Source organism: Centruroides vittatus, unplaced genomic scaffold, assembly GCF_030686945.1.
Source record: "Centruroides vittatus isolate TY-2023 unplaced genomic scaffold, ASM3068694v2 contig_165, whole genome shotgun sequence".
NCBI lineage: Eukaryota > Metazoa > Arthropoda > Arachnida > Scorpiones > Buthidae > Centruroides > Centruroides vittatus.
The window spans coordinates 240,039-260,085 of NW_027121000.1; the positions used below are offsets into that span (position 1 = coordinate 240,039).

The window sequence follows — 20,047 nt, forward strand, 5'->3', positions numbered from 1 at the left end:
TTTAAAATACAGTAAAACTTGTGTAAACCGGAATCTTAAACCTGCCTAAACGGGAGAAAATTCTTAAGATCGCAGCGATTTTCTGTGTAGGTTTTGCTATATTTATATCTTAATAAATAAATTTTTCAAGTAATATTTTAAGATAAGATCATGTAATTTCATGTAAATAATTATCTCATCAGAAAATTTCATAAAAATTAAAAAGTTACTATTAAATTTTTAAAATAAAATAGTAAAAAGTGAGCGTATCAAGTTTATTTTTACAAATGTTAACTTATTAAAATAATTTAATTAGAGAAAATTTTGTTTTTTTACCAATTTATTTTCTGTATAAAACATACGAGAAGTTTTCGTAAATATTTTAATTAAATTTATTATTTAAGCATTTTATTTTAATAAATTTGAATGTAGATACTTTTTAAATAATGTTAATATTAATAAAAATATAAAATTTTATTATATTTAATAATATTTACTTTAATATAAATCGAATAAAACTTATCATAAGAACAAATCAACTGAATTTTAAATGTTAAATTTATATATGAAGAAATAAAAAGTATTTTTTTTTAAATATGTAATATTTATTTTAAAATCTTTTTTTATTTTTAAATAATTTATATTAATCATATGAAAAATATAGAATTTTAAATTGTCATAATTTGGAGACAATTCAAAATCTCCATAATCGATTTGTTTTTTATATAATAAAAAAATAAATTACTTTATTAAAATATATATTAATTCGAATATAAAACTTAAATTTTAATTTATTTAATTTAAAAATATTTAAAATAATCTAGCATTTTTCCCATGTAATAACTTAAAATTAATACTTTACATTAGTATTTTTATTTGGTATTTAAGTACTTAAACTATGTAATAATTAGTATTTAATAATAAATATTAAGAAAAAAGTATAAAAAATATACTGATAAAAATGAATAATTGTTAATTATAATCTGCTAAATTTAATTTTTTGAAGTTCGAATTAAACGTGGTATTACTGTGTGTTCTTCTGTGTTAATTATATAGCTTATATTACGTGGATCGTTTAATCATTTGCATAAAGTTGAATTTTATAATGAATATTTAAAAGATTAAGAAAGAAGCTTTGCTTCAATCAAATTCGAAATGAAAATTTAAAAGTTAATCAAAAGATATTAAAATGTTTCTAAACACCCAGCATTAGTTAACCTGCGAATTTATCCTTGTGTAAAGTCATTATACATTTATTAAAATCTCTCGATGTAAATGAAAAATGAACGAATTTTATTAAGGAAAAAATATTTATAATTTTTAAATAAGTCTCATCTAATATAAATAAATCTGTATATTTAAGTCCGCGTATATTGTTAGACTAGTTCAGTCAATATTTAATGTACAAACGTAGATTTCAATTAAAATTCTTTACATTATGAATATTAATAGGCCTAAATATGAATGTTATTTAAAATCTTCCCAAATTTTCTATTTATTTTCGGTTTAAAAATAATAATAATAATAAAGTAAAATATAAATAGTTAAGTATAATTTGTTTATATCCCATTCTATTCGTTTCTAAATTAATTAGGTATAAAATTGAAGAGGTATTTTCAGATAATGGCGTGAAAAGTTTACAGAAAATCATTGCTTTTAATTACAAAAATCACTTCTAAAACTTCACATACGTTTATAAACCGTCATAATATATCCTATGTGCTTGAATTGCATGGAGTGACGTTACTGTTTGAATAAGAAGACAAGTGTCAAGTTGTCAAGCAAAAGTAAGTAATTAGTAAGGATGGCTGATAGTTTGAACGTTTATGCACAAACACTATGATGTGTACACAGACCAGATGGTTTCTATGAAAGCTATAAAAAAGCGCAATTATTTTGATCAGTTCAAATGAAATCTTAATGATATATAAATGAGGTTATAAATCTGTCAATCTTTATAATCCACTTCAATATGTAATTATCTTTTATGATAAAATACAGCCCATGTAATTTATTTTTTAATTTTCAAGTAAAGAAAAAAAAAAGAAAATACAGTTTTACCGTACGATCAAATTTATTTTAAAAGCTTGTATAACAATTAAATATTAAAAAAAAATTAAAGACAAAGATAATGAAAAATGTATTTAATTTTTAAAAATGGCCTAATATAAATTTACAGGTGTTAATGAATATTTGGGCACAATTGATACTTCAGGAAGAAATGACTCGATTAGAATTCAAGGTGGTCATTCAACTAAAGGTGTCTCTTTACATCACATTCGCCATTCTGGTTTGTGCTAACAAAATACGTCATTTCGTATTCCTGTCAACGCTTTTCATGTAATTATTGAATGAATACTTTCTATTGACAAGAACTTATCGAGTTTCTATTGATAGGAACACTGATTATTTTAACTCGTCTCGATGACCGAAATTGCGAAGGTGGGTTAATCATTATTCAACTGTTTTTTTTTTTTAAGAAAATATACTAAATATAAATATTTATGAAGGTTTCAATTATGTTTTTTTTCAGATTAAAAACTAAATTGGACCATTTTTGTGATGTAATTCTCTGGTAAAAGTTCGAATGAACGTAACTAAAAATGTACTTATAAATGAATTAAAAAGATACAATAGTATAAAATATTAAATTTTATATTTAATCAGGTGTTTTTATATATATTAGAAACAATAATTTCTCATTTTAATAAGCCGTTTGATCACTTCTTAAGCAGTGATTTAGATTTTAAAGAATTTTCCCGAAAAGTTCTGTCGAATGCATTAATTATATAATTTTCTACAGTTTATACAGAATTGGATTACTTCGTTACGATTACATTAAATATTAAAATATTCCTCCAAACATTGATCATCAACGTTGATTTCGAAACCTTTCGCAACCATCATAATACTTAAGCGACAGTTTTCTTACAAATTATGCAATTTACCATTTCAAATTTATAATGAAAGAGACCCAAAATATCTAAAATACTAATTTGCATGATCATTTTTTAGATATTTCAGTTGAGAATTAATTAAAAGTGCATATTCTTCATTAAAAATGTGTAAAAATTTAAATATGTTATCAACCATTAATTTTCGTATTTAAAAATAAAATTCTTATCAAAAGATACTTGTAATGGTCGAAGCTTATACAAATCAACGTATAATTGTATAATCTTCCGTTGTTAATCCTAATAATTACAGAAGTATATTATGTTCTTACAATTTGAAGGATTATTTCTATTGTTTGAATACTATTGAACTACATTTTCGATGCTCTGTCCTTCAAAAATTATTTTTTTATATTAATCTTCTCGGTAACTTACATTGTTAGTGACGATAAAATCTCTTTTAAGTTTAGTAGAAATCCTTTGATTGAAAGTAATGGAATATCTCGTGGAGAGTATCAGCAGGAAGTAGATCCAAACAATGAGCTGAAAGACAGTGAGGCCTTAACAATAATTAAACGGATCAATTTAGCGGGTTCTATAATTCCTTCTTTCAACAAAACAGTATTAAATTTGGTATCATAGATGCATGAATTTAAAAACTTTCTTCTACACGTGTTCAGAATTGACGTTACTTGATTAGAATTCAAAATTTTACATTTGATCCCCGACTACTTTTTCAATTAATCTTTTTATTAGTAGTTATTTTGTATGCCTTAAAATTAGAAATTTTAAGAATAATTGAAGTACAGTTTATTGTTTTTTATATATAAAAAGAACAAAACTTAATCGGTATAGTTACTAATTCTTTTAAAGTAACTTAATATAATTGTAAAATATTCTGTTTCTATATTTTAAAACAACGATAAATTTATTGTGAAAAGTTTTAAAAATTCTTTCCAAAAATTTCTTTAAAAGATAAAAGCGGAAAACCCAATTTAATACTTTCCGATAAGCATTTATGGCTAACTTAAAATGTGACAAACTTTCATTAACTTTTGTTTGTTCTGTACTGTCTTCGATGGTAAACGGTATATTACACTCGATTGGATGAATATCGTTCACGTGATGCGGTCTTAACTATTCCATTGGTTATCTTTATCGCCATTCACCTATATAAGTAGTTATGTACTTTTTTTTGGCACCAACTCTGACTTACCAGAACGAAAGATATCACGCTAACATGTACTTTGCTTTGACAATTCTGCTGCTCTTTATGACATTTTCCGAATCGCAACAGGTAAGAATTTCCACTAATTATTAACTTTTTTTTAATAAACTTTGACGCGTTGTTTGTTATCTGAATATGCTACAATAAGAGCAATCTTTACAAACCAGCCGTGAATTTATAAAATCAAATTATGTATTCATTTACTAAAATTTCGAATTTTGTTTGCTGGAAAACAAAAATTCGAACTAATTCTACTTCGATAAATGCGTAGAATGTTTTAAATCTATCTTTATTTAGAAACATTTATGCTGTACAGTACTTATACAATTGAAATTTCAGATCGAACAAATTTTGTTCACAATTTGATATTATATACGATTATGTTACGTTTCGGTTACAATAGTCCATTACGTATCTTGTAGTTTAGTTCCATTATCTATGATAGTTTGACGTAACGTTCCTTTTAATAGATTTTTTTGCCTATTTGAAACATCATGAAACTTATTTAGTATAATGTTATATCAATCGAGTAAAGTTTTTTTTATCATCAATACGCAGATTATTGGAACTTTGTATGTTTTATCCCCTACTTGAATTATATTATTGAGTAAAATACCCCAAAAAGTTTAGCAATTATAATAAAATTTATATAAATATCAAAAGTTCGATTTATTTTATCTGTACGGGCAAAATCAATAATGCGTTATATCTGATATTAACTTAATAAATTTTGCAAATAATAAAATTTTATTTTCTTGATACGGAATAAAATAAATGGCTGCTTATCGCCACGATTGTAAGTTTTAAATTGTAATTTATGAACAAAATTTTATACGGATATTTAAAATAAAAAAACTAATATTTTTTTCTCTTGAGTAAAAATTATCAATACGAAATTAACATTGCGAGAAGTATAATTCGCGAATTAAAATTTACAAGACAAAAATGAAACTGGCGTGGAAATAATCTTTAGTTATTTGCCGAGTAATTTGGAAGAAAACGAAGACACATTATACAATACTTATTTATGTATTCATCTCCATAGCAACTTAAGTAAAGAACAAATAAACCGACGTACAGTACATTAAATTTTATTTAAAATCCATTTTAATTTTAAATATGCATATATTTTATTTTTTTTCTATTATCTAAAGTTATGACCTTACAGATTAGTAAAGTCTAATCATTAATAGTCAATACGCTTTGAGAAATGTAAAAATTTCTGAAAATTCGTATAAACATTTTTACTTTGACATTAACAAGTAATTTATACATTAAAGTGGCAGCAGAATTTAAATTAACGTTTAGTAATCTCACACTTAAATAAATAAAACTTGTAGATTTAAATCAGTTCTATCAGAACATCGCTCGATTACTCTTTGAAAGGAGATAATCTTTGATTTATAACGTCCTTATTAAATCGGTATATGAACGTAATGTATGAGATATTATTACAAGGAAATAGATAAAACAATTCTTTTAAAATAAAATGATAAAAGTCTGCCCGTAATTTTTGATCAAAGCCTGTGATCAGGTAAGGTACGCGAAAGTATTTCTAATGTACTAAAGAAGGGAACTACTAAATATTTTTCAATTTTTATTTGCACTCAATTGAATTTCTGTATATTTTTTAAAGCTTACTCCGAACTTTCCACAATCCAACCACGTTTCTTTTTTTAGCCCAATGTTTTCCGACATTTTTACTTAGTAACCCCGTTTCGGCATATTGCAAGATGGTGGCATTATCCGGGAATATATACGATCGTGACCCACTAGTTCATAAACGGCAGATTAATTTGTGTTAACTTCCGACTTAAATTAAATTATATACAAGAAGGATTTTTCTGATTTAATCGAATATTAAAACTTCGAAATTTCCAATTTAATAAACGGGATATAATTATTTACGATCTAATAAATAGCTTAATAAGTAGAAATTCTGTAGAATTTATTAAAAATCCGACGTTCCACACGTCAACATTTTCTCGATATTATAACTTTATCTTATTTAACTAAATATAGAAAGAAATTTTGAGCTGATAATTAAAATTAAATTAAATTTTACTTAAGATATTACAATTTATGTCTAATTGTTTGAATTTTATATGAAAAAATGATTTAATTTTAAGGAATATATATATATATATATCGTATGTTGTTTGATGGTAGAAGGCGTGGGCGATCTGCCAAGGGGTCCTCCAGGAAAATTTTTCTTTGGGAAAATTGGCCTCTAGTTAGGTGTTTGACACGCGAAGAAAACCCGGAAATTAATTAAAAATTTGGTTCAAAAACACTAAAATACAGACAAAAAAAAAAAAAGCACTGATATGTGTGAAAACCAGGTAACTCAGTCGAGAACCCGAAACCAGCTACCAATGCTCGATGATTTTACTCACTGGTGGCAAATGTATATATTATTATTATTATTCTCAATCCGCACCTTAATAAAGAAATAGTTTTTCTTCCTTATTATTAATTCGTTAAAAATTAAAAAGTTATTTAATTGTTTATTATTTAGTTTTACGCGATAATTAATTTCATTAAGTTTTTTTCAGATCTTTAGATAAAATTCAATACTATCCAAATTAAAAATTTAATTTAAAAACAGAATAATTTTAAATAATTTTTAGCAATCCTTTTTCTTTTTATCTTTTATTTCTATGGACATTTTAAAGATATTTTTTAATGGTTTTTGACTACGTAAATAACAAGAAACTTCTCTGTTTACTTTAATTAAATAGCAAAACTTTTAATTTCTTAATAAAAAATTAAATAAAAAAAACTTATAATTTTAAAAATTCTTATTTAAGTTTAATATACAACTAATTAAGTACAGCAAAAATACAATAAAATTAATATAAAATTCAATAAGCGTACATTAAAAAAGTATGTTAAATATAATATAATTCATTATATATAAATCTTAACTCGAATTTTATTACAGAAAATTCAAAATTCTTAAGTTAAAATCATATTTATTTATTTATTACCACTCCGGTTTACACAGGTTTTACTGCAATCATTTCAATAGAATACCACAAATAATATATATATAATTAGGCTAATAATAAGCTGGGATATTTAATAAATTTTAATTGACTTTAACTTTCTTTCTCGAAGAATGCGAGTGAAAATATAGTAAGCGTGCATGCTATTCCTTGCGTGCTGCAACTCTGTATGTCAAATTCTGTAACCGTGTAGTGCCGTAACGTTTAAGAACGTTTTCATTTATATTTTTATCGTATCATCGAAAGCACAGAACTTTAAGCTAGGCTTTTTTTTCTTACTAACACTTCTTTTTTATCATTAAAATAAATTATCTAATAGGTTAATCATGTAACAATCTCATTTAACGCTTAAGGAAATAGACGGTTACAAATTCGCATTGACGTTTATTGTCGATATGAATATATATATATATATATATATATATATATATATATTCATTGTAATTATATTTCTATAAAATTTAAAATCGAACTTATGTAAGGAATAATTATTTATAAAAAATCCTATTAACTCGAAGTTTTAATTGAGTAACATAGGTGAAATATGATACCAGTTCATGACAAAATAAAATTCCTACTGATCAATGAAGCGTGTTTACTCACGAAACACAAGTACTTATTATATTAGTATTATTAAGAGAAAAAAACAAAATTAAAAGAAAACAAATAAATCATATATTATTTTTGCATTTTTTACAAGAATATTTATTTAGCAATTGGCTAGAGTCGATTTACTATTATTATTTTCTAGTATATTCTATTGTTTTAATCAATCTTTTTAATTGTTAACGTTTGTCTTTCAATAGGGGGGTGAACTACGATTAAAATTAGAAAAAAAAGTAAATTTATTAAGGAAAAATATTTAACTTAATTTATTTTATTTCTTTTTTTTGCAATTAGAATATTTAAATATTTATTTATTTTTTTTAAAGAAGTTACAATTTTGTAAGGATTATAAGAAATGCTTCACGGAGATTATAATGATAATGATAATAAAATGATAATAGAAAAATCAAGTTATGAAGATTATTATTGTTTCTTTTCGCCTGTTTTTTTTTTTAATTTTTAATAACCGAGTAAATTATTCCCGTACTATGTCTTGAAATTTCATAAAATTCCTCTATTATTCTATAATTATCTAATCGCTAACGAAGAAAAATTTGTTTACACTAACTTATTTTTTAATTTTCCTTAGTACAAATGCGCAAATTTCTCGTAATTTTAAATACAAAACAGGGTAATTTTACTAATTTTTGTCGAGTAGAGAGAAGAAAGAAGAAAAAAACTTTAATTTACGAGTAAAACCTCTTTCATTTATTATAAGATTTTGTTAAAATGTAACTTTAATTCTAAATAAATTTAACACCGGAGTTAAATATTGTGAAAATAAATTTCTTACTTTGATCTTTTCAATCGATATTCAAAAGAAAGCTTATTAAAAATTAATACGATGTTATTATACTAAATAGCTTTTTTACATGAAAAATTAATATAATAAGAAAGCAGAATTTCAGAAGGGAAGTTCACAGTATTACAAATTTCCTTCCTTTTTTAGTATAACCTTAGAGGCAAAGGTGCCAACTCTAAGGCGAACGGAATTATATTAAATACAGTAAAACCTGTGTAAACCGGACTCGCACGGCACCGTATATATATTTTTTCCGTTTTGGACAGGTTTTACTACATTAAATAAATAAACAAAAAGGAACACCCGCCATTCAATAGTGATTTTCAATGCGTTATTTAAAAGCGGGATTTTATATTAGTTTATGTGTTAATTATATAACGTTTAGGAATTTTATTCGTTTATATTTTTTAAATTTTCTAGCATAATTTATACGAAAATAAATATGAATTTTTATATAAAAAGCTGTATACATATGTGTATGCTTCCACGAACTTTAAAAATTATATTTCTGTGTTGAACATGGAGACATGAATTATTAATTAAATTAGAGATAATTTTGATAGAAATCTTTAGCGTCTTGACATAAAATTTTAATAATTTTAAAGGTCTAATTACTTAAAAGCACTTGTTTTTTGATAAACTATTTCAGCTGCGAGAAGGAAAATAATAAAAGAAAAAGTCAATGTTGTCTGTTAATAATTAAAAAAGTATTTTAAGAGAATTAAGAAGAACGGAAAAAGAAATTTATATATTTAAATATGTAAATAAATAAAATAAATTAATTCTCGAGCCACTTATAAATTCATATTTTAAGATTTTCAATCGTTATTTTATCGAGATTTATCTCTAAGTTTTGTATTTTATAAAGCTACAGATTACTTTTTGTTTTTAGTTGCGGTATCAAGGTTCTGCAATCAGTGAAAATGGCCGAACAATTGGAAGAAACTTATACTTTCAAGATCCCGCTTTCTATTTGCATGCAAATCGATATTTTCGTCATCCAGGAGGAGAAGTCCGATCCTTGGATCGTTTAGGTGGAGGTGAAGTATTAAGATCTCTAGATAGTTTGAATGGAGGAATAGTCTTGAAATATGCCGAAGATCAGAGCCCGAATGATTGGAACAACCCCGAAACACCAAATTTGGTCCCACCAAGAGCATTAGATAGATTGAGCGGTGGAGAAGTTTTGAAATTGCCGAAAAGAAATCTTGATACTCTCAGCGGTATGACATTTGGGGAATCGAAACGTTTCGATAGTTTGAGTGGAGCAACCTTTGGTCAAGAGAAAAGGGACTTTGATGAAATTGATCGAGTGGGCTTTAATCAATTTTCAAAAAGGAAACAAGATTTCAATAAGAAGAACTTCGATGAAATTGATCATACAGGTTTCGGAGGATTTGTAAAAAGAGACACAAATGGAATCGGGAGTTACCTGAAAAATAAAGAGGTAAAATAAACATTTTTACCCAAAACTCTATGGAAAAGTAGTATATTATGTAAATATTTTTTAAAATAGAAAATAAAAATAAAAATAAATTAGTGAAAAATTATTTTCCTTAGATTTGATGCTGCCATCTATTGAACAAAATAAACACAATTCTTCAAATAATATTTCTAATTTGCAATATTAATAAAATATTTTCTTTTCTTTTTTTTCAGAGGGCCGTTGACAGCAGTTCCTGATCGGGATAAAAAAAAAATTCAAATTTTTAATTTGATGTCGATCACCTTCATTGTTTATAATTTTATTTTTAAAAGAATTATATAATGTGACTCAGTTAAAAAAATTTTTACAACAATAAAAATATATATATACATACATATATCTAATTATAATATACTCAAATGCATGTATTTATGTAATCTTAAATAAAAATTTTTTTGCTCTTGATTTTGCTTTATATTATTATTCTCATCATTTCAAATTGCATTATAATTAGAAATAAAGTTTCCTACAAACAGATCTTTGTAACAAAAGTATAAAAATTAAATTTAATGTCTTCTTATTAAAAAAAACATTTATAAAATAATACTTAATATTGAAAAAAATACTAAAAATATCTTTTATTCATTTTTTATAAAAATATATAATAGTATTAATATGTAACAGAAATATAATTGTATCCTAATAATATAATTATAAAAATTAAATGGAAACATAATTTTTTATGAATTTAAATATTTAGTTATTGAAAATATTTTATAGTCATTTAAAATGTTTATTTAAGTTATAAAAATATAAATGACACATCCAGCATATTAAATCCAGTAGAGATTTTTCAGCTTTTATAGCTACAAAATATTTTAATTAAAAACAACATATAACTTATACACTCAAATTTAATAAAGAGGAAAAATTTAGAGAGAGAATTAAGATATTTACTAATATGTTTTTCTATGTTTCTCTTTAATTCAAAGAATTTATTTAAAAACTTATATTCCAAAATAATAAAAAAATATATGTATTTTTAAACATATTAAACTATTTAAAATACTAATATGTATAATGTAAAATAATAATAATAATAATATTTATTAAATCTGATGAGTTTTACATATAATTTTACAAAGAGGAAAAGCCTATTGGTAAAAGTATAATGTAAAAAAAAAAAAAAAAATTAAAAATATATGTAAACAAATATTTTTTTAATGGATAAATTTATTATTTAATAAATTTAATAAATTTAATAATTATTTTTTAACTACAGTTTTTTTATTTTATTTGATTTTTTAGTGGTTTTATTTTTCCATTTTGTTAATTATAAAAAGGAGATTTTTAAAGTTTTTTTTCCTTTACTTTTTTAAATATTTATTTATAAAAAAAAGTTTTAAATATAAAATTTATATCGAATAATTTCGAATTTAATAACCGATTATTTCGGTTTAAATACATATTTTTAAATAGTTTTGGCCCATTAAAAAGTATTGAACATTTATAAACAAATAATTTTTAAATAAGAAAAAAGATTAAAATTTATTAAAATATTCGGTTAATTCTGAATGTAAAAAACAAAAAATTAAAGTTTTTTTAGTAAATAAAAATTGTATATAAAATGAAGAAAAATGAGGAATATTAAAATTTGAAATTAAAAAAAAATTAATTTATTTTAAAAATTATTAAAATATTTTATTATTATTCTTTTTAATTGTGACGTAATCAATAAAACAATAAAACTTTATTGATTACGTCACAATTAAAAAATAAAAATAATAATAATAAAAAAATTTTAAAATTTTAAAAATAAAAAAAATATTAAAATTAAAAAAAAGTTTAAAAAAAATGAGGAAAATAGTGAGGAAGGAATAAAGAAAAAAAGAAGTGTGGTCGGGATGATTTGCATCCTCATAGCAGATTCCTCGCTCCTCAAGATGAAAACACCTTTGGTCCGAGGTTAAAGCACCCTATCCGAGGGGTGGCGCGTCGTCGTCAGCGAGCGACCGATCAACCAACAGGCTGCTACGACGAGAGTTCCTCTCACATCAAGGTTGTCCTTTAAGCATTTCCCGTCGCCAATTTAAATATTATCAGGACCGGACACAAGATGGGTACGTACACCATCAACATTCCATTAATAGGACCGGATGAACTTACTAATATTCCGCAACAATTGTCGTCTTCGATAAAAAAGTCTTTGTCGTCGAAAAGACTCAATTTCTTTTTTTTCAAAATGACGACAACCATTTTCCCGCCATTCTGAACGTGTATGGTCGCCCGCTGTGCGTGATTTTCATTTCCGTGCTGAAATCCTTCAGTATTTTCAATCGATATCGAAATCATAAGTTAGAAACTCGTAGCTTTATTTATTAACGTTTTTAAATAATAACCGGTATGACATTAACGTAAGAAAGATATTTCATAACTATCGACATTTTCTTTCTATGACGACTGCCGATCGGAACAAAAGATGGAAATGGTGGATTCCGTTTCTTGTTCGTGGACGGGACGGGCGCCGCGTGCGTCGGCCAATAGTTCCGACTGTTTCATTTAATACTACATAGACTAACCAATAGGAGGGGGCTTTAGCGGTTTCGGCCTTCACATCTGCATTTCGGTTGTTTAATGCCTTGCATTGACTCGCTTTTCCATTTAGATTTCGACTCAATTGCCGACTTTAAACGTTTTCATTTCTATCTTCGCTTCTTGTCAATTCTTTCTTACATTCGTCTATAACCTCTATCGGTTCCTTCCGATCGGGGACAATTCCACAAATTTCTCCATCTTTTGTTTGCAAAAATAATTATTCGATTTAAATTTCTTTAATAAATTACTTTAAGCAATAAAACACGTTTCAAATCGATATTATTCCGATTTTCTCGGCTATTTTTCCATCCACGCCGATTATTGTCATTGTAATCAATTGATAATTAATCTATTTCACATGTGATATTTACAAATAAGACTCAATTTCAAAATACAGAATGACATGTCACATTATTATTGTTTATATATTATATTTAAAATGTTTTAATTAAATATAATTTTATTTTTTTTTAATGAATATTTTATACAAAATTTAAAAAACAAATTTAAATCAAATAATTGATTTAAATTTTTATTTAAATTTTTTTTTTTTAAATTGCTAATTGTGATTTGTTACATGATTATAAAAATATTTGAAATTTTGATAATATTTAAATTATATTTTTACATTTGTTTTTTTTTCTAAATAAAAATTAATTCAAAATAAAAAAAATTTTCTAATCGGGAAAAACTATTGGTATTGTGTGTTTTATTTTTATATTAGGAACCATTTGTTAATTTTTTTAACTTAGAAAAAATAAACAGTAAATATTTTGCAGGATTTTTAAACATTTTATGCCATTTGTAATTACGTACCACCTCTAAAATAATTTTCTTGCCTCTTTATATAAATGAATAATATAATTAATATTTTAGATTTATACAAAAATAAAAATTGTTAGGGGAAAAAATGTACATATTTATAATTATATTAAAATTTTTATAACATTACATATTATTATTTAATCAAAATTAAATGATTATGAAGATGATGATCTTATAGTATATCCTAACTTTTCGGTAATTGTAAAATCTAAGTTTTATTCCGACTATAAAATTTTATCGAGTTACCGTAAAGCATAAAAACAGAATAATTTTGTTTATGATTTTAACTTTATAAAACTTATAAATTACTAAAACGTGTTAAAAAAAGATGGGAATGTAATTATTTTCGACGTTCTAATCGAAGATTACCGTTACTCCGAATAATTTAAAAATCCGAATGGCAATTCTTATGAAATTTATAAAATTGAAAATATTTTTGAAATCTAATTTGTTGTGATTAATTATTTTAAAAATTTATTAGTTATTTGGATAAAAAGCATTGAAATTGGATTATCATCTTTTTATTAAACTTCATATTAATCATTTTTAATTTGCATATAAATGATGATCTTTATGAATTATAATCATTATAAATGATAGGTACAAATATTAAACTGATAAATAAATATATTTATCAAAGAATTTAAAACAAAAATTTCGATCAAAATTGATATACTTTAAAAGTTTACCTCAGAATTTTTATAATGCTTGTAGACTAAATTTTTTAAATTTATATCACTATAAGAATTTTATATATATTTTTATTATGATAAAAGAAATGTAAAAAGATAAGAATAAAACTGAAAGTGTGAATCGATTTTCTTCTTCCCTATTATCTTAAATGTTTTGTCTATTATAATTATAGTTTCGATTTTCTTATGTAATATTTCTAATATTTTAGATTAATTTAAATTTCATATCTTAAATTTTCTAAATTTAAATTATCTTAATATTGTTAAGATTTCATTTTGAAGTAACATTATAAACAATTTTTTAAATACAGTATATTTGCTGTATGTTTACCTTTCTGAACAACTGTAAAATTTGTTTATAGAAAATCATTTGAATTGTTTGATAATATGATAGAATTTTTAAACTTTAGAGATTAATTTTTAATTCTTGTGCATAATTTGTTCTTACAGAAAACTTAAAAACTAAGTAAATAAAGGAATATAATTTTTTCATTTAATAGTTATTACACAACTTCTATAACCAAAATTTTAGATTTATGATGTCTTATCGTGTTCTTAAAATTGAACTGCTGTTGCTCATTTATATTTCTTTATACATGAATTTATACTGCTTTTATACAATGCTAATAAATTAATTGTTTTTTTGAATATGTAAATGTTTTCAAAATGGCAGTTCATTTGTTATTTAATCATGACTTCTTGTTGACCTTGAAAAATTAAAGGTGGTTCATTCTTAACTGTTTTTAAAAAAGAAATTACTTCAAAATCTAACAGATTGCCAAATAGTTAGGCCCTATTTTAATGTTATATCTGCTAAATTGGTCATTGTATTAAGGCAATATTTTTCTCCCAAATCTGTCAATATAGAACATTCATTCTTCTATTAGTCAGATATCAGTGTGACCTGATTCAAGAGTTTTATCCTTAAAATTATGTGAATAGCCTGACCAATATTCTAGTCCATTTTTAAGTTCTATTTTTGTTCTGTATTAAAAACTAGTCAGTCATTACTTTGTTATGATTATATTCTTCTATGTTATGTTTGTGTGTTTTGCATTCCTTAATGACAGTTTTGCGATACAGACTTCATGTATATTCCTAATTTATGTGAAGAATATTCTTTGCAATGAAAATATCAAAAATTGCCAGTTAAAGTATTATAAGTTACAATACTAAATTAAAAATCACTAAATTGTAATCTTTTTCTGTTTTAATTATTTAAATTAATATAAATATATTTTAGTGTGGTAGTTTCTAATTTGTTGAATATAAATCTCACCAATTTATGCATTTACCATAGTGAAGTTTATATATATTATATTTATTTTGATATCTATTGTTAGGATATATATAGATCTATGCCTTCAGGTAAAAATCATTGTTTATTAAAGTTTTATAAACAGAATTTGGTGTGCTAATGATTGCAGTCGTTTACTTAAATTAGACAAAATACTATTAATATTATTAAATATTTTACATATTTCCATTTTTGAGTTTAGGATTTTGCTTCATCAATATTTTATTTTTTGAAATATCAGAGTTTTACACATATAAGTGTACTACATTAAAACAGCAAAAGTAGTTAGACATTTATTCTGTTTTTGTTTTTTTACTAATACTGTATATTAATATGTAGTTGGTTTGAATTTTTGCATATATAAATGTATTTAAAAAAAAGTCGTCATATACTTGTAAACTGTTTTTCATAATAGTTGTAATGTTATTGATATTTATATATATTCTTTAACTAATACTTTTTGAAAACATTTAAAAGTTTTTAATTATTCAAAATATTCTGAAAAGATTTTAAACTTAAAATTTTTGATAATTGCATATTACACTTGCTTTTCAGTTCAAATAATAAGATTGATAATCAAGTCTTCAGATAGATCAGATAGATCTTTTAAATAAAATTTAGATAAAAATCATAAAAAAGATTTAACTTGACATCAAATTTTGCTTTTTTTTTGTTTTGTAGTAAAAATTTGTGTAATTCAAAGTTGTTGATAATTTTTTTTTCAATATATTATAAACATTTAATCTTGTTTATTTTTAAAAAAAAATAATTATAAGAAGATAATGTTAAACATATCCTGATTTATAAGAAGAAAGAGTATTTTATATATTTATGGATTATGAGATTGAAATAAATCTCTCAAGTTAGTTTAAATATGATTTTAAAATAGATTACTTTTAGTTTGGTTTGAAGTTTTGAAGTTTAAAAATATCCTAAATTTGGAAAAATAAGCTTGACTATAGAATTTACAGTAAGATAATTTGTTTTATTTCTTAGATAAGATTCAAGAGACAACCTATATATAAATAAGAATTTAATTACATAATAAAAAAATATGCTCAAATTATTATCTGAAAATTTTTAATGTGATGTGTACATATGACTAATAAGAATAACCTAATGAATGAAAATATTTATTATATATTTGTTTATGAATGAATATATTACATTAATAATAAACAATACTATGTTCATTCGTAACATAATGAAGCGGTGCAGAGAGTCGAAAGTTATAATGAGGGTATAAATTGTAATAATTGTTTGATTAACATAGAATGTTATTTCAAATATATTTTTAATTTTAAAATAAATTAATTTTTGAAAAGAATCACTAAAACATTTCTCAATGTCTTGGCCATTAAAAAAATATACAATAAAACAGTGGCAGTGTTTTAAAGTATGATGCTATTGTATGTTCAGAGGATATTCAAAAACATTAAGTATTTTATCTTCTATAAATGTATTTATTAAAAAAGTTTTTGTTCTGAAGTTTTAGTACTAAATATTTTTGACATTTTCGAAAATGACAATAATATATCTTATTTGAAATATATATTTTCTCACAACATTTTAGATTATCTGACAAAAATAATTTATGTATCATTATATAATACACAAGTATAAACTAATTGAGTATGACCATTAGTATATAATGTTTGCAATATCTTTAATGTCTACATCATCAGCAATTTTGATTTATTAATAAATCAAATCTTGTTAATTAATCATTGTTTACTTTTTATAAAAGATATTTTAGCATTTAAGGATTTTTCTTGTTTATTTTTATTAAATTATTATTTACTAATAAAAATTAATCTTTAAAAAAAAGTGCTAAAATTAATATGTAAAGACTCAATTTGCCATTTGAAATTATATTTATGTAATTGAATAATAACAGTATATATGTGAATTAAGGAGAGTATTTAAATTAAGAAAAGCTATTCATATAATTGGGTTCAAATTTATAAAAAAGTAGATTGTAGATCAATTTGTTAAATCTTTGATTTTGTAAATTTTTAAATGATGCATTTTATAATAAACTTGTATAATATAATTTTTAAATTCCTGTAAATTTACAAAAAGTAAGTTTTCAATTTTTTAAAATCTATCATTAATGTTTCTTAAATTTAAAAATATGTTTTTATAACATTTATTCTGAAATTGGTGCTAATACTGATGTTTTTTTTTTAATGTAAAGATGTTTTTCAACATTATTTATTCCATGCCAGAACTATAATCACCAAGCTATAAGAATAATAACACTAAACAATGAATTTAGTCCAAAATTCTTGTTTAAATTGTAAAAGTACATGATGAATCACTGTAATATTAAATGATTGATTAATATATGATAATTCTAAATAGATGAAAACAATGAAAGTGTTTTCTTGCTTTTAATGAAGTCTGGAAAGTTTTTGTTGATTGCATAAAATTTTACTCAATTAGGTTAGACGAATCTCAAAGGAGAAATGTGATGACTAATAGAACGAAATTGTAAATTTAAAGAAAATTTTGATCTATTCTTTTAAAATTACAGTAGTCTAAAGAGACTGATTTTTAATTTTTATGGAAATAACAGCATAACATATTTGTAGCTAATATATGTACTGTAGAATAAGTTGTTTGGTTTTACATAGACTGTATACATATTCTTTAAATATTTTTGTTTTGGATACTAAAAGTTACATAATTAAATATTTTTTATTTTTTTGTTATAACATTAATGCTATAAAAACTAATGTTATTCAATTTTATGCTATTTTATAATATCATGTAATGTAATATAACAGAATTTCGTTGACAAAAAAGTTAACAAAAAAATACAGATTGGATATAAAAGTAGATTTACTCTAGAAGAAACAAATTGGAGTTACATTTCTTGCATCCTTTTGCTATTTATCTTAATCCCAAGAAGAGGAAGAAAAAAATTATTAGAAATAGGGGAAAAATCTATAATTAATAATTATAAATGCACTGATACTTTTTCAGGTAATAATCATCAGTTTCTTCAAAAATTTTATAAATTCAAAAGATTTTAAATTATTGAAAATTTATAGGTTATTGATGTTTGTGGTAGTTTCAAAAAATTTTTTTGCAAAGAATGTTTTGCAGGCTGAGACCTGAAAGCAATATTTTATTTATTAATTACTTTTTCTAAAAATTTTTTTTTCACAATAACATTTTAATAGCTATGTAGTAAAATGATGTGTTTAGAGACTTAATTTTAATATTATGCAACAAGTGTATTAACATTCATCAGATTATACCGTCTGTAATATTTTTATTATATACTAAGATTTTTTAACAGAAAATTGTTGTTTTTATTTTAAAAATAAGTTATTTGAATGTAAATGTTCTTAATTCAAAACTTACACATATAAAAAAAAAACTGTAGTATAATATTGTTATATTTGCATTATAAATATTGAATTATGAACAGAATTATTTAAATAAATTTGTTAATTTTTTTTATAGGTCTTGTTAACTATGGTTTGGAGAATAGAATATATTAAAACTTACTGTGAAGTTTGCTAAACTTTGTACTTATCTGCAAATTAATTATAGATAAACTATAACAATTTAAGTAATTAGTTTTTATCTCTGCAATTAATTTAATTTATAAATAAATGGTGAATTGAAAAAAAGTCAATATTTTAAGTTTGTTTGAAAACTCGTGTCATTCAGAAATATGAAAGTATGTATGTATATATATATATATATATGTTTTGAACAAAAAATTGTTTAGTTTTATAACTGCTAGGCATTTGTTTAGGTTTATTATTTTTAACTGATCTGATAATGTAAAATGAATTGAAATATTTTAAAATATGAATTCAAAATGCAATTATTTAGCTGAATGAAAAATTTGTAAGTGATCATTTTTGATTTAAAGTATTTTTATCTAATTTGGTTTTAAATGTTAATTTCTTAATTTTATTAGTTTAAAATTGCATCGAGGAAAAATAATATGTAAAATTAATTTTCACTTACAACAGTTGCCTACAGGCTTCATTTTACTTAACATTGATGCTGGCCAGTTATCTATCAAGACTATTTGATAACTATGACATTTTCATTAACATTGTTGATATGTGATTTGCTACAGTCTGTTTTTGTGCTCAGTAACAGTAGTGTAAAATGTGTGTGTTTGTAACAAGAAGTTTCAGAATATTTAATTAAAATGCTTTAAAAAGCATTTTGATTAAATATTCTGAAACTTTTTGTTATCTACAAATGCTTTAAACCTGTTTTTATATTGAACATAGATACTTTAATAAAATAAAGTATTGTGAGTGACATATCAGTGACAGACAGATCTTAACTGACTTGTTTAGGCATATTATTGACAGGATACAGTTATTGTGAATGAAATCTTTGTATAAATGTTGTTTAGTTATATTCTTTGTTGTTTAAGAATTTAAAATTCTTAATTAGCCACATGTAAATTTTCTCTGGCATGTGACTTAAGCTTAAAGTACTATTTGTCTTCTGAACTGAAAAAATTTACCCTAAAGGTACCCTTACTTGTTTATCTAAATATTACAAGACATTAACAAAAGTAACAATGGATTTAGGTAGATAAAGATAGAGTATATATAATTTGATTACCAAGACTAGAAATTAAATAAAACAATTTCATTCAGATTCAGTTTTTTAAACAAGGTCTTTTATTCCAATTCCAGTTTATTTAAAAGT

General features: G+C 23.2%; 2 protein-coding genes across 2 annotated transcripts in view; both read left to right on the forward strand.

Moving 5' to 3' along the window:
- The first annotated feature begins 4,036 nt into the window (after nucleotides 1-4,036).
- LOC136968874 (orcokinin peptides type A-like) lies at nucleotides 4,037-10,408 on the forward strand. Its single transcript, XM_067262928.1, has 3 exons — nucleotides 4,037-4,170; nucleotides 9,410-9,964; nucleotides 10,177-10,408. Exons 1-3 carry the CDS (start codon nucleotides 4,057-4,059, stop codon nucleotides 10,198-10,200), a joined length of 693 nt encoding a protein of 230 aa, XP_067119029.1. The 5' UTR covers nucleotides 4,037-4,056; the 3' UTR covers nucleotides 10,201-10,408.
- A 1,429-nt stretch (nucleotides 10,409-11,837) lies between these two features.
- Nucleotides 11,838-20,047, forward strand: part of LOC136968870 (high mobility group protein DSP1-like) — a 113,392-nt gene continuing 105,182 nt past the window's right edge. The window contains exon 1 of the mRNA XM_067262923.1: nucleotides 11,838-12,063. Coding sequence (XP_067119024.1) covers nucleotides 12,060-12,063 — 4 coding nt within the window. The 5' untranslated portion in view covers nucleotides 11,838-12,059. The remainder of the gene's footprint in view (nucleotides 12,064-20,047) is intronic.